The sequence below is a fragment of the Alligator mississippiensis genome, chromosome 11, assembly GCF_030867095.1.
Source record: "Alligator mississippiensis isolate rAllMis1 chromosome 11, rAllMis1, whole genome shotgun sequence".
NCBI classification, from domain to species: domain Eukaryota; kingdom Metazoa; phylum Chordata; order Crocodylia; family Alligatoridae; genus Alligator; species Alligator mississippiensis.
Genome location: NC_081834.1, coordinates 52794711 through 52808375, shown reverse-complemented (window position 1 = coordinate 52808375; position 13665 = coordinate 52794711). Strand labels below are relative to the sequence as shown.

General features: G+C 52.1%; 1 protein-coding gene across 1 annotated transcript; it reads left to right on the top strand.

Moving 5' to 3' along the window:
- Positions 1-3801: 3801 nt before the first annotated feature.
- On the top strand, positions 3802-10882 carry LOC106737511 (uncharacterized). The gene is made up of 5 exons (XM_059714072.1): positions 3802-3817; positions 4047-4427; positions 5208-5339; positions 6061-6197; positions 8613-10882. The coding sequence occupies exons 1-5, from the start codon at positions 3802-3804 to the stop codon at positions 8709-8711; spliced, it is 765 nt and encodes a 254-aa protein (XP_059570055.1). The 3' UTR covers positions 8712-10882.
- The last annotated feature ends 2783 nt before the right edge of the window (positions 10883-13665 follow it).

Below are 13665 nucleotides of genomic sequence, written 5' to 3'. Positions count from 1 at the left end.
GGTAATGGAAGAGGTGCCCTGGAGGAAACAAAAAGAAAAGATGTCTGTGGTGAGTGGAGTGACCTGAGGGTAGACTAAAACATGCTTACACATGTGTATATGTATGTTTGCACATATGTGGGTGTATGCATGCACAGGCAGGAGTGTGGCCCTCTGTTAGGGTTTTGCTCCTACAGGCACCATAGCATCAACATCCATATTTGCTGTCCATGCCTGCCCTTCCAGAACCTACCCCCTCACTCCACCTCTATGGATGTATTTGATTTCCCAGAGGTGCCTTCCAGTAGATCCAAAGCATTGGATGACAGGGGGAGGAGGCATATGAGTGGCCACACAGGGATTTTGGTGCAAAAATCAGCAGATGGCTCCTCACTGCCCACGTGAAGCAGCAGCAGAGCCAGAAGAAGAACCTAGGTGTCCTGAGCCACTGCCCCCAAGCATCACACCATGCATCCTGGAGGGAAAGGCCTTCTGACTTGCCCCACCCCTCGAGCCAGCTAGCACCCCCCTTCAGGCAGACTCACCCACAGGCGTCAGGATTACACGTGCCAGGCAGGTCTTATTGTGGCCCAGGAGGACCTGGTACTCCCCCTCCATTTCTGCCGTCATGTCCTGGATGACGAGGCCCAGTGGATGGAGAACAATATGTCCCTGAAAGGCTGAATCAAGATAGTAGGCCTGCCCCAGAGCCAGCACCAGGACCCAGGCACATTGGACATGCCTAGGGTCCAGCTTGCATAGTGCTGTGCTTGCCCAAGGCAGGTGGAGGGGGATGGTGGCTTGGACCCCTGGTGCCACAAAGCGGTGGATGATGGGACACGTGCCAGGATCTGGGAACAGACAGGGGGTGAGATACACACCAGCTCCTCCCCCTTGGGCTGCAGTAAGGGTAGGTGTCAGGCTTTGAGCACCCTTGCTGGTCCAGCCCAGTACATACCCATCTTCCCAGGTGCATTCTCACTTCACTCCCAGTAGATAACCCATTTTTTTCAGTATCTTCCTAATACAGTCCCTCTTCCTCCAGCACATATCTAATCCACTTTGTGTATAAACCCCGTTGTTTCCTGGTATATCCCCAGTATGTACAACTCTTCTTCAGTGTCCAGTACACTCCTTATTTTTTCCAGAATATTTCTGATACAACCCCAGTATGTACCCATCTCCCCCAATTTATTCCCAATATACTCCCAATACACAGCTTAGTTTCCCCTGTATATCCCCCTGTATATTACCAATACATACCTGTCTTCCACTGGTATCTTACCAGTTTGCTCTCAGTAGGTTCTCAAATCTTACCAGTACTGTCCCTACATATCCCCTGTACACATCCCTCTTTTCTAGTATATGCCTAGGACAATACCCCAGTTTTCCAAGAACATACCCAGTACACTTTCCATACACTTCTGCTTTGTTCCCAATATATAACCAGTACATAGCCCAATTTACCTAATATGCCTGAAGCTCTCCCATCTATACCTCTCTACCCTCAGGTATGTCCAGTTACATTCTCAATTTCTACCCCAGTATATTCTCGATCCTTTCCTACTCCTCCAGGATGCCTTCCTTTACAGCACATCACACTCATAAACTCTCTCCCTCTCCTCACCTGCTATGTTCCCAACCTGGGGCAGTGGCTTAGCCTCCATGCCCTCTCCTGGGAAAAGACCCCCGAAAAGGAAGAGCACAGCCCTGTACCCCACCCCTGGGGATACCAAGTGCAGCTCAGCACCCCACATCCCTCCAGCTCTGCCACGGCAGCCTCTGCTCTGCCATTCCATAGTGATGTCACAGTGCCCCATGCTCCACATGTTCTAGGGAGGTGGACGGATGTGGGAGTGGAACACAACAGCTGGACACAACAGCTGCCCCCTAGCAGCAGCAATTGCAGTTGCCTGTCTTGATGCTATGGGGTGTGCTAAGGCATCACATCTGGGGACCAGATGTGCCCAGGGACACAATTATGGAATGAGGTGAGCACTGGCTGGCCCAGGGCATGGGGAAAGGAAAGGGGCCTTTCCTTTCCTGTGGGGCAGTGGCCCTACATCTTTGTGGCTCACTGCAGGAAAGAGGTGCATGCTCCCTTCCTTGCTGTCCCTTTGTGCCTGCAGTTCACACAAAGCCATGCCACAGCCAAGGCACTCTCAACCCCTTCCCCGTTCATCCCTTAGGGAACAGGAATGGGTTTCCTTCATCCCTGTACCAGGTTCCTTGTAAACCCAAAAGCCTTATGCCAGTGGCCTGACCAGAGGTTACAGCCCATGCAATTTTTCTTTAACCCTGGGCATATCACAGAAGGGAAGCGTGGGGCAGAAGAGAGACAGACACTCAGGGGAAATGCTGGCTCCAGCTATCCTTCCCTGCCCTCCCATCCCATGACAGAGGTCACAACAGGCCTTTGCTGAGTGCAGTGGCTGAGGCAGCACATTGGTGAGTCTGTGCCTAGGCAGGACGCCGTCCTTTGCTGTGATGCGTGTGGTGCTGCTGCTCTGGGCGTGCTTGGGTGAGTTTGGGAAGGCCAGGGCTCCCCACTGCGGGGCAAGGACAAGGGGTGGGAACTGTACAGAGAAAGATTGAAAAGAAGTTGGTTAGAAATGTGAGGGGAGAGGGGTGAAATCCAAAGAAAGCCAAACTTTAGGGTGAACAATACACAAGCCCTTTTTCCGTGCTGTTCAGCTATGCTGTGTCTGTGTCTCTCCCAGAGACATGAGGAAAGGGACTGTGCTACCGTAAAGCTGGTCTATGTCCCTCCCCGCTATACAGGTTTTTTTCCCACCAATAAAAGGTGTCATCCACAAAAATCCTTGCCTTTGGCATTTCCCCCTACATTTTTCTTCCCTGCCTATGTGGAAAAATGGGGGAATTTTCCAGAAATGTTCTCCCTTCTGGGATTTTGCTTCCCCTCAACCCCCCAAAGGAAGTTGGATCATTTAAAACTACTAATTAATATTTGGTAACTGCTAGCAGTGTGTTATTCACAGTTGTTTATGACTAATGTGAACCATTAAGTCTAACCATCCTTCCTCACTCATAGTTAAGCATTTGGGGTAGGTAAAAAAGGTGTCTATGGATCTTGCGGTTTGAACCCATGGGGAAAAAATATTCCTTTAAAGTGTGGTCTTAGTGGAAGATGTTCCTTTGATGCCCCCCAACTCCCACAAGCAAACCCATCCATAGTTTCTCCTTCTTAGGGATTGTGCCTGGGCTAGGCGATATGAGGCGGGGGGAAGGTGCATGTGTGAGTGCGTGATACTGTGTGTGATATGGTGGAAGGGTATGATGAAAGGGGATTCACTGTTGTGGGGTGTGTGGTGTATGTTGCCACAGTGCCTGGTTGCGGGGGATAGAGTCACAGACCAGAGCAGGGTGTGTGTGTGTAGCACCATACCTGAAACTCAGTGTGTGTGTAACTGTGCATGTGAAGGTAGAGTGTAGAGGGGCTATTTGTGTGTGTGTATGTGTGTGTTGGGGCAGTGTGGGTGTAGCAAACTGTGGGGGCATTGTGTGGGATGTTGTGGGGTGTGTGTATGTGTGTGTGATGGGGTGTTGTTGGAAAAGTGTTGGGGGCTGTGTGTGGTGGGGCCCCTCTGCTGGGGATTACAATGTGGGAAGTAGAAGGGGTGATCACACTGAAGGGGACGGTGTATATTTGTCATGGGAACATGCACACGTGACATGTAGCAGAGATAGGAGTGTCATAATGTGGGGAGCAGGAGTCTGTGGTGGTGACGGGGTGGGGGGTACATGGGAGAAGAATGGGGTCATGGTGTAGACTCAGTGCCTGTGGCCATATGTCAGGGCACCATGTGGGGTGCAGAGGGTGAGGTGAGGTGTAGGCTGCATAGCCTGTGCGGCAGGGTGTTGGGGGGCACGATGGGGTAGGAGGGCTCTGTGTGGGGCAGGGTGCGATGGGAGGGGAACAGGTAGGGTGGAGGGTGGGAGGCCTGTTTTGGAGATGGGCAGGGTGCATAGATGATGTGGGGTCTGGGTGATAGCCAGTGGGACCACCTTTCATCCCTGCCCCCATCCCCTTCTTCCCCCTCATGCAGGGCCCTGCTGCCCTCTCTCCGTGACGGTGCCAGCCGGCACACTGCAGGTCCCTCTGGGGGGCACGGCCCTGCTGCCCGCCTTCCTGAATGTGTCGGAAACCCTGCCCAAGTTCTTCCAGGTACGCTGGCGCTTCCTGCCCACAGGACGGCTGGTTCTGCTGCTCGTAGCCCACCATTGCCATGGAGCGGGCCCCTGGCAGGAAGCCTGCACACACGGCGTGGAGCTGGGCCAGGGCTATGAGGCCCGGGCAGGCCTGATGGTGGGAAACTTGTCTCTACTGCTGCGGGGCGTGCGGGCCCCGGATGCTGGAAACTACTGTGTGACCGTGCTGGGCCACGACACAGACTCCTCAGCCACGGTCAGCTTGAGAGTGGAGGAAGGTAATTTTTGGGCTGTGTTGGGTTAATCCAATGACTCGCAAGCAGGGTGCTGCAGCACCTTGGGGCACTGAAAGATCCTTTTAAGCACTGTTAGGTGTGCAAGCACCTACACATGCTGCACAAGATACACTCAGAGATTTCAGAGAGGAATCCACATTCTCACCTGTTTTGTTTTTTTATTTGTAGTTCTTTGTAACAGAAGAATTGCTCTATTATTTTTCCATAGTCAAAAATGAGTGAATCCTAACAGCTGGCCTTTTCCAGCACGGCCCTTGAGTCTAACCAGATTGAGAACCACTGAGCTAATCAAACTCCTTTTAGCCCTAAAAAATCAATGTTTAAAAGCAAAATTAGCCCTTTTGAAGCAAGACAGTGAAAAGGTTTTTCTTCACAACCCAGTCAGGTCATCTCAATGTTTCTGGATGGGAGCTCTGCCTTAGGGAAAGGGTGAGATGAAATGCTCCAATGCTTAATGCATTTTTGCCCCCTCCTCTCCCATTCATTACCCCTGTTTTGTGTGTGTCTGAAAGTTCACCACGGAGTTTGATCCAGACCCATCCCCTGAAATTCCCTACTCTGCGAGCTGAAGGCTCTCTCCTGGGCCCTGCTGTCTGTACCATAAGCAACTGCCCGAGCCCCTTCTTCCCCCCCACCCCCAACACGTATCCTGAGAGCAACCCTGTCCCAGCCCCTACAGATGTGCAGAGCAGGGGGAGGGGGGAATGCTTTGATTTCTCTTTCCTTATCAGAGCTTTTGCTCAATACCCTCCATCTGCCCAGCACTTCCAGAGACTTCCCCTCATCCCCATCCACTTCCAGAGACCACCACTGCCCCGATGCCTGAGCAGGAGATTCCTGCTGGCAGCACCAAGCCTGAGCAAGGGACTCCTGTCAACAGCACTGTGGAGGAAGGTGAGTGAGGACAGCCTATAGGTTAAACAAGGATTTGTATGGGATGGTTTGGGCAGGAATGATCCTGCCTCAGGCAGGGGCCTGGGCTAGATGTGATCTCTGGAAGTCCCTTCCAGCCTAACTTCTCTATGATTTCATGATTCAATGAGCCATGGGTTGGGGGAGAAGATTGGCCCTGTGATGGGAGGACACGGCTCTGAGTTCTGGCTCTGCCACTGACTTCCCTTGGGAGCTGAGGTCCTGTCACTTTCTCTACAGCACTGATTCTCAGCCAGGGTGCTGTCGCAGCCTGGGATGCCTTGAGGTTGTTTCAGGGGATGCCACACAATATTACCACTGGCAGGTGTGCAAACATGATTCACAAGATGAACCCAACAATTACAAATAGGAATCCATAGCGTAAAAAAAAAATACTCTGCCCTCTTGTGGTCTTTTTGAGTTCTTTGCAATGGAATAAATGCTATATTATTTTTCCATAGTTAAAAAAAGGAGTGAAAACTAAAAGCTGGCATTTTCTTGAGTCTAAAGAAGGGTGCCTTGAGTCTAAAAAGTTTCAGAATCACTGCACTAGAGGGACTTGGAGAAGTGTGAGGCCCTGTGGGATTGTGATCCTGGCTGCTGGGGACAGAGGGGTGGGCACATGTAGGGTAAGATCACCCTTGTTTGGGTCCTTCCCCCACAAAGTCACAGGGGAAAAGCTTTCCTCCTCCTTTCTCTGCAGAGCTGGTGCTAGAGGTGCGGCCTGTCTTCAAGGTGGGGAAAGTGGAGGATGATGGAAGGGGACCTGTGCTGGCCAATGCTGTCCACCTGGCCCTAAGTGGCATGGTGCTTTGCTTTCTGGGGTTGATCGTGGGTGAGGTAAGTGGGTGGCCCCCTCCCCAGTAGAGAGGCCTGGGTGGGCAGGGGACAAAGATGGGGATATGGCTTGGTGCAGTAGACAGATGAGGGCTAATGGGTACTACCCCTGCTGGAGTTGGAAGCAGCTTGGTGTGTGTGTGTGTGTGCGCGCGCGCTGTCCCTGCTGGAATTGGACGCAGCTTGGAGTGTATGTGCAGCTATGTGTGTGTGTGTGTGACCTCCAGCTACCACTGGAAATGTACACAATTTAAGTGTGTATGCATATGTGTAAAAAGTGCTGCCCCACATTTGGAGCTGCACACACATACTGAAGGGTTCACATGTGTGCCAGCATGTGTGTGTGCAAATGTGTGCTAGCAGATGTGCATATGTGCTGCCCTCTGCTGGAACAGCTCTGCCACACCACTATTGTAGCCTCCAGACTTGTGGTCTGCTTATGCTGAGGCTGGGTGAACTTTGCTCCCTGATGGAGGGCCACATGCTGTGTGTGTGCCCATGTTAATCCTTTGGCATGTGTGTGTAGTCATGCATGTCCGTCTCCACAATTGACGGGCAGGCAGTTGCACAAGCCTCTCACCTAGCCATCCAGCCCCAACTGGAACCCCTCCTTTTGAATCCTCTAAACCAGGGGTTTTCAATCTTTTCTAAAGGGGTGAATAGGGGTTTCCGACAGCCGGTTGCACGTGTGGCTCCATGGTCTGCTGACGGGCCTCGTGCCCAGCCAATTACACGCTGCCTGTTAGCAGCCAATGGAGCTGCACATGCAACCAGCTGTTGGAAAGCGGCACGGGGTGGTGCTGGTAGCAGGAGCTGCCACATGTGACACCCCCCCCCCCCCCCCCAATCGGGCTGGGTGGTGCCTGTGTGGCCCACAGAGGGGGGCTGCTGCCCTCACCCCCCCGCCCATCTGCTCCCGGGAGTAGGCACAGAAACACACTGACCCAACCCCGCCCCCACCATTGAAACCCTAGCAGTTTTTCAAAAAAGAGGTGGCCATGGTGCCTTCTTGCCATCAGCGACCCACCCTTAATCAGGAGAGTGACCTGAGGTGTGGAATGGGGAGGCACTATGATGTGCTGCGTTGGGACGGTGGTGCCAATAGCTGATAGCAAGGAGGTGCCGTGGCCACCCCTTTCCTGCAGAGCCACGAGGGTCTCAATGGTGTGTGTGTGTTTGTGTGTGTGAAGGTAAGTGTGTTTCTGTGCCCGCTCCCAGAAGCAGGGCTGAGGGGGGGAGGAGTGAGAGCAGTGGTGCCCCTCTGCGGGCCACACAGGCATCACCTGGCTAAGATGTGGGGGATGTCGCACCTGGCAGCCATTGCCACCACCACCACCCTGCACTGCTTTCCAATGTCCGGTTGCATGCGCGGCTTCACGGACTGCTGACAGGCGGCGTGTGATTGGCCTGGCATGAGGCCTGTCAGCAACCTGCAGAGCCACATGTGCAATTGGGTGTCGGAAAGCAGGGTTCAGGGGTGGCAGCGGTGGTGCAAGATGGTGGGTGGCAGTGGTGGCACAGGATGGTGGGTGGTTGGTGGCAGTGGCTGCTGTGTGTGACCACTCCCCCCACATCTGGCTGGCCAGGTGGTGTCTGTGCGGCCCACAGAGGGGCACCGCTGCCCTTGCCACCCCCACCAGCCCTGCTTCTGGGAGCAGGCACAGAAGCACACCCCCTGCCCTCCGCCATTCAGACCCTCTGTGCATCACTGCCACTGCTTGCTTTGAGAGCAGCGTGATGGCTGTGTGTGTCCAGTTGCTGGATGGGCAGCAGCCCGGCAGGAAGCTGCCCAGCGGCAGGTTGCACATGGTGTCATGCTGGTCTTGAAGCTGCGGCAGCGAGGTGCAGAGGCAGAGCAGAGCCGAGCATGCCCTCACCCCGTGCACAGATCAGGCTGGGGGGGTGTCTTTGTCTGCACCTCTGTGTGTTTGTGTGTGTCTGTCTGTGTCTGTATCGTATCTGTGTGTGTGTGTCTGTCTCCTGACAGCCTGGTGGCAGCAGGACTGCCTTGGGGCACATGGCTCTTGGGGCAGTGAAGTGCAGAGTCCAGCCTGTAGCAGCATCTGCCTCTACTCCGTGCGCAGATCTGGGGGGCACATGGCTCCTGGGCCTCTGCCAGGGTGTGTGCAGCAGCGGGAGCCCCATCCTGTCCCTACGCCCTCCAGACTAGCTGCTCTTGCCCCTGCCCCTGCCCCAGCCCCAACCCCACTCCTTCCCTCACCGTGGGGGCCTTGATCTGACCCCACTACCCCCACCCCTTAAAAACAAGAAAAAAATATAAAGGGGTACATGAACTGAAAGTTTGAGGCAGAAGGGGTACACTTGTAAAAAAGGTTGAAAACCCCTGGTCTAGACCAATACGGCTACAACCTGGATACCTAAACATACCAAGAGATCCCTCCTCCTTCTCTCTCCCAGCACGTCCTGTCAGCGAGGAAGAAAGAGGCTCTGGAGATGGAGCTGTGCCCATATGCAGTTGTTGCCATCAGTCCCAATGCCATGGGAACAGCCCTTTGAGAGACACCTATCTGGGACAGCTCAGTGTAACATCAATGGCTTGTGTTCCCTCTAACCCCACATACTTTCTGCCTTCCGGGGGCCCCCGTGAAAGGATCTGCTGACAACACCTGCTGGACTTCTACCCTCATGGTGGTGATTCCCAGAGCTTGATAACACACTGGGTTGGAAACATCTAAACTGACAAATTATCATGTATCCTTCACCCTTCCACTGTAAAGATGCTTTTCATTTAAGATAGGAAGGGGAAGCTTGAAGCAAAGGGAGAAAGCCAAAAGTTCGAGTGGGAGCTCCCTCCTTTCTCCCACAGTTGATCTCTCTCCTCTGATGTCAGTAAGTCCAGTCTTCTCATTGGGGTAAATCAACTGTGGTCCTCCTGAAGCTGGATTTGTTTGCAAGGACCAGCTAGTTTCATTCTTCCCCAGCTTTGTGCTTGTTACAGAGAGGAGAGCCATGCAGACTCTCTCTCACTTCCATGTTCTTTTCCCACCACTTCCCCTTTCAGCCCAAGCTTCATGTGTGTATTTTTCCAAGTGGGAACCTTAAGCAGTATCTCCTCACCATGCTTAAGTCAGCAGTAAGACTGAAGCTGAAGGACAAGTGCGGTGAGGAGCAGAAGACACTCACCCAATCTCTTCTGGGTGGGATTCTCCTGCCTGGTTCTCTGCAGGTCTGGTTCTCCTTTCTCTCTGTGTTGGTATTTTTTATCAGTGCATAGTGAGCACAAGCCACTACCAGCAATAGCACTTCACACTCATTCATTTTGCACTAATGTGAGTGTGGTGAGCATAAAACAGAAAGGTTGGCCAGACAGAAGAGATCATACTTTTCCACTGGTTGGTTGGATACCTCCCTTTCCAGCCCTTCAACTTCTCTTGAAAAGGCACCAGGGCTTTTTTAGACCCTTTTCTACCCAGAATTATTTCCAGGGAAGTCACATACCCAGGTCTCCAATGATTGATAGCCTGTCTACCTAATTGACTTTCTTCCCCTCACTCCTGGTTCTGTTAAAGGCCTTACCCCACCACCCATCTATTTTCTGCAAAGGTTTTCCAACCGGATCCTTACTCCAGGGAGCTCGCTTGTATTTATTGTGCTTGCTCCCTGGTTGCCCCATTGAAGGGCCCAACATCGCCAAGGCAATCCTTACAAGTTCTTATTCTTTGGCTGATTTATCTGAGTTACAGGATGGTGGCTGGTAACCAGAAATCCAATTTTCTCCCCAGCAGGGCTTAAGACGCGTGGAGGCTGGTATACTTGCTGGGCATATCCCTATGAGCAGGAATATGCATTTCCCTGGGGACAAATAGCAGCAACATATATTTGTGCTGCTGCTAGTTGTCCCCAAGCATGCCCCTGGTGGGGTCAGCACCCCCACAAGTTGCCCTGGATGGGGTAGGGGAGTCTGGGTCCAGCAGCTGGACTGGCCCCAGAAGCCTTATCTGGGGTCCTTGGGGCCTCCCAGGGCAGCAGTGGCAGTGATCCAGACACGTGGAGTCTGGGCAACCGCTGGAGTGGCTGGCCAGGCTCTGGTTTCTGGTGGCACCTACTGCTGCCACGTGCACTGTACCACTTTTTTTTGGTGCAACTTTTTTAAATAATGGGATTTCCTGGTATCTCTAATTGTGCTGCCACACTGCAAATATGCAGTACAGCAAACAGATTACCGTGCACCACATGCGTTTTGCAGTGACTTAAAAGGCTTTGACATGCTGGACACTGCACATTCCCATGTGTGGGGACACAGTCACTAAGTGTATTTTAGCACTGTTCCCAGCCCAGATCCTGAAACATCATTTTTTATTATAAACAGTTTTGAAAAAATCAGGTTGTCACCATTCTAGGGCGAGACAGAATATATTCTTTAACTGTTCAGCAGCCTTATTACACAGCTGAGTCTTTGGAGTTATTCCTTCCCTTTCTTCCTTTGTTAAGTTGCTTAGTGGAGCAGCTTGAGAAGAATGACTAGAAAGAACATTCTAATAGGATTTTGGCTGATTTTTTTTTTTTTTTAATATCAGGTCAAAACTTAGTGAAATTGTTTGTCATATTTTTAATAAGAATGTTGCTGAGTTTTGAATCAAAATGATTTTAGAAATGCTGGGCTTATCAAAAAGTTGGCTTTTAGTAAAAAAAACCCTCAGTTCAATAAATGTTTCTGCAGTGCTTTTCAAAAAAGACAAATGATATCTTTGAAAAGTGAATATGTTGATAAGTAAGTACCTTTTTTAATGAAGTGAAAATGGGACAAGGGGAGTTTACTGGAAATGTCTGAGATGTGAAAAATTCATATGAAGCTATAGTTGTGTCCTGACACATTTTAGAGGATGGGGTGCTGAGGGCTTCAGGAAACCATGACCCAGGGCTGGTGGCAAGTGGGTCAAGTGCCAGTCAGAAGTTAAGCATGCAGACTTATTCTCAAGGGTGACTGCTTTTTGGAAGCAATGTCCAAAGGGAGAATGGCAGGCTCTCCGTCTCCTGAGGATTTCACACTCTGACTGGATGCCTCTCTGGAAGATATTCTAGTCCAATGCACACAGACCTACCAGTCCTGTTAGGCCTGAAAATATGTATCTGAATGTAGTTCAGCATATAGTACAAACCAGTGTCCCTGGACTGCAGTGAGACAGCGCTGGACTAGCCCTGTCTCTTGCATGGAATGGCAATATCTTGAAAGATCAAAAAAAAAATAAAAAAGTTGAGACAGGATAGGATTTCCCTGGTGGCAGGTCCCCAGCTAGGTCAGCCAGTAAAGCATTAGACTCTTAATCTCAGGGTCTTTGGGAGCACGTCTCCTTTTTCCACTTGCTTTGTGGGTCTGAGATTCCAGCTTCTGGACATCCTCGTACTTCCTGACCCCGACATCTCTGTTCTGCCATTCACATGCCTCGGGCCAGGCTGTGCAGCCCCGGGTGGCCGGGGAGGTGCCAGGAACACGGTGTGGAGACTGCCCTCAGACCTGAGAGCTGGCCAGCGGGGTTGGGGTCCAGACACTTGGGGAGCAGAAAGGGGGCTCGGGCCTCACTTCCAAGGGCTGCGGGCCTTGAGGGTGAGGACTCAGGACCAGTGGAGCGGGAGCAGATGCCTGGGAAGCAGTTCCCTGAGGGGGACAAGGCACTGACAGCAGCTGGGCACATCCCAGCCATGATTCTGGCCAGGCAGCTCCACGGAGCCCGCAAAGCACCGGTGCACTGGGTGTGTTGGGAAAGGTGGTGGCAGAGTAGGATCATCACCTCTGTTTGAATGGACTGAACCTGAGCTTTGCCTTATGCAGAGCTGGCCTCCACTCTCTTACTTGCAAGTCATTGTATAGTTGACGGTCTTAGATTGTGTCCAGGGACCAGGGAACTTACACAACCACATAGAGCTTGATAATGTTCCCCTGCCGCAAAACACACATGCACACACACAGCCAATTTTGGGCTTGGAGTCCCTGGGGATGGGCCTTTTCCTCACCAGGGCATATCTGGGGCTAGCTTCTCTGGAAGAAAAAGAAGCACCCTTCCCCTCTTCTTCCTGAGCAGCCGCATCCTTCGGAACAGAGCCAAGGAGATGGAGACTTTGTTGCAAGTGAGTTTGGGAAGCCGGCCTCCAAGGAGATCTCACCACCACCTGGTGCCTAGGTCTACCTGGGCCTTGCATGGCAAATAAAGCATGACATCCCCGGGGCCCTTTTCTGCTTTACAGTTATATTTCAGTTTCAGTCTTTGGGAAAGATGAGGGGCCCAACACTGAAACTCTTCACAAGGCCCCCAGAAGATAAACACCCATGTGGCTTTGGTCAGTTTGAATGCATAAGAGTGGAGGTCAACTCTCCCTGAGCCAAAATTGTGGTCCATATGCGGTAGCAGGGATGGCAATCCGCACGCCCTCTCCCGGAAGGGGCACTGGCACTTCCAATTCCTCATGTTCCCTTCACATGAGAACGGGCCCAGGATTGGAGCTGGACTGAAGCAGACCCGCAACCGTGGGCCTGTTCTTCTTTCTTTCCTTAGCCAGCCCAGTGCTAAAGCTAGCCCAAAGCTCAGGTGGAACAGCTGGTGCCCAACAGCTTGTGTAGGGAAATGGTCTCTTGCTTTGCTTGAAGTAGGAAACCAGAGACAGGCAGTGGGCAAGAGAAAAAAAAAAAAGCGGCCTGTTGTGCCCAGGAATTGATCCGGTGCTGCAAAGGTGAAAGAGCCAAAGCCAAAGCAGTACAGCACCCCAGACATGAGAGTTCCAACTTTTTTTGACTCCCTTTCTGATCTCGTGTCCTATCATGAAATTTACTCCAAGGTTCTTGCCTTCTTGGCTTGAGGAAAAACATTGGGATGCAGAACAGGGACAAGAGAATTCCCCCATCCTGCTCAGTTTCCTGGGAAGAGGTGGAGGAAGGGGAAACCCACTTCACACTCATCCCATGTGCTACAGTTGTGGCTGTTCCCTGCTGAACTCATCTTAACCCAGCCAGCATGCAGCTTGCCTGGAGCAGGCAGGAGCAGCTTTGAGGCTTCTACCACCTCTGGGACAGTGAGGAAAGCAGTAGTAGAGGAGGGGAGGGAAGCAAAGGGCAGTGGAAAGAACATGCTTTGGAGTGTAGAGGGGAAGACAGATCATTTTTACCTACTTTGGGGCCTTTAGAAAAGATCCCAGAGGTCCCCACAATGCAGTTTGCCTGCAATGGTGATGGGAGAAGTGGGGTGGAGGCTGAGAGTGGAAGTACAGCCATCCTTGTGTTTTGCGTGTATGCTCCCCAACTACTCTTTGTCAAATGCTGGACCCTGCCCTGATGCAGCCCCAAAGGGGTTTCAGATCTCCTCCCTAATGGTGCTTGAGCACAATCCAACTTGGGCTGGAAGATGTCCTGAACCAGGTCCCTGTCCTGCTCCTTTTCCGGGTGGGCCGAGTGAGGACGAGCCCTTGACCATGCTGCGAGGAGGGCTCTGAGAAGCCGCCTGCTCTGCAGGGTGACAGT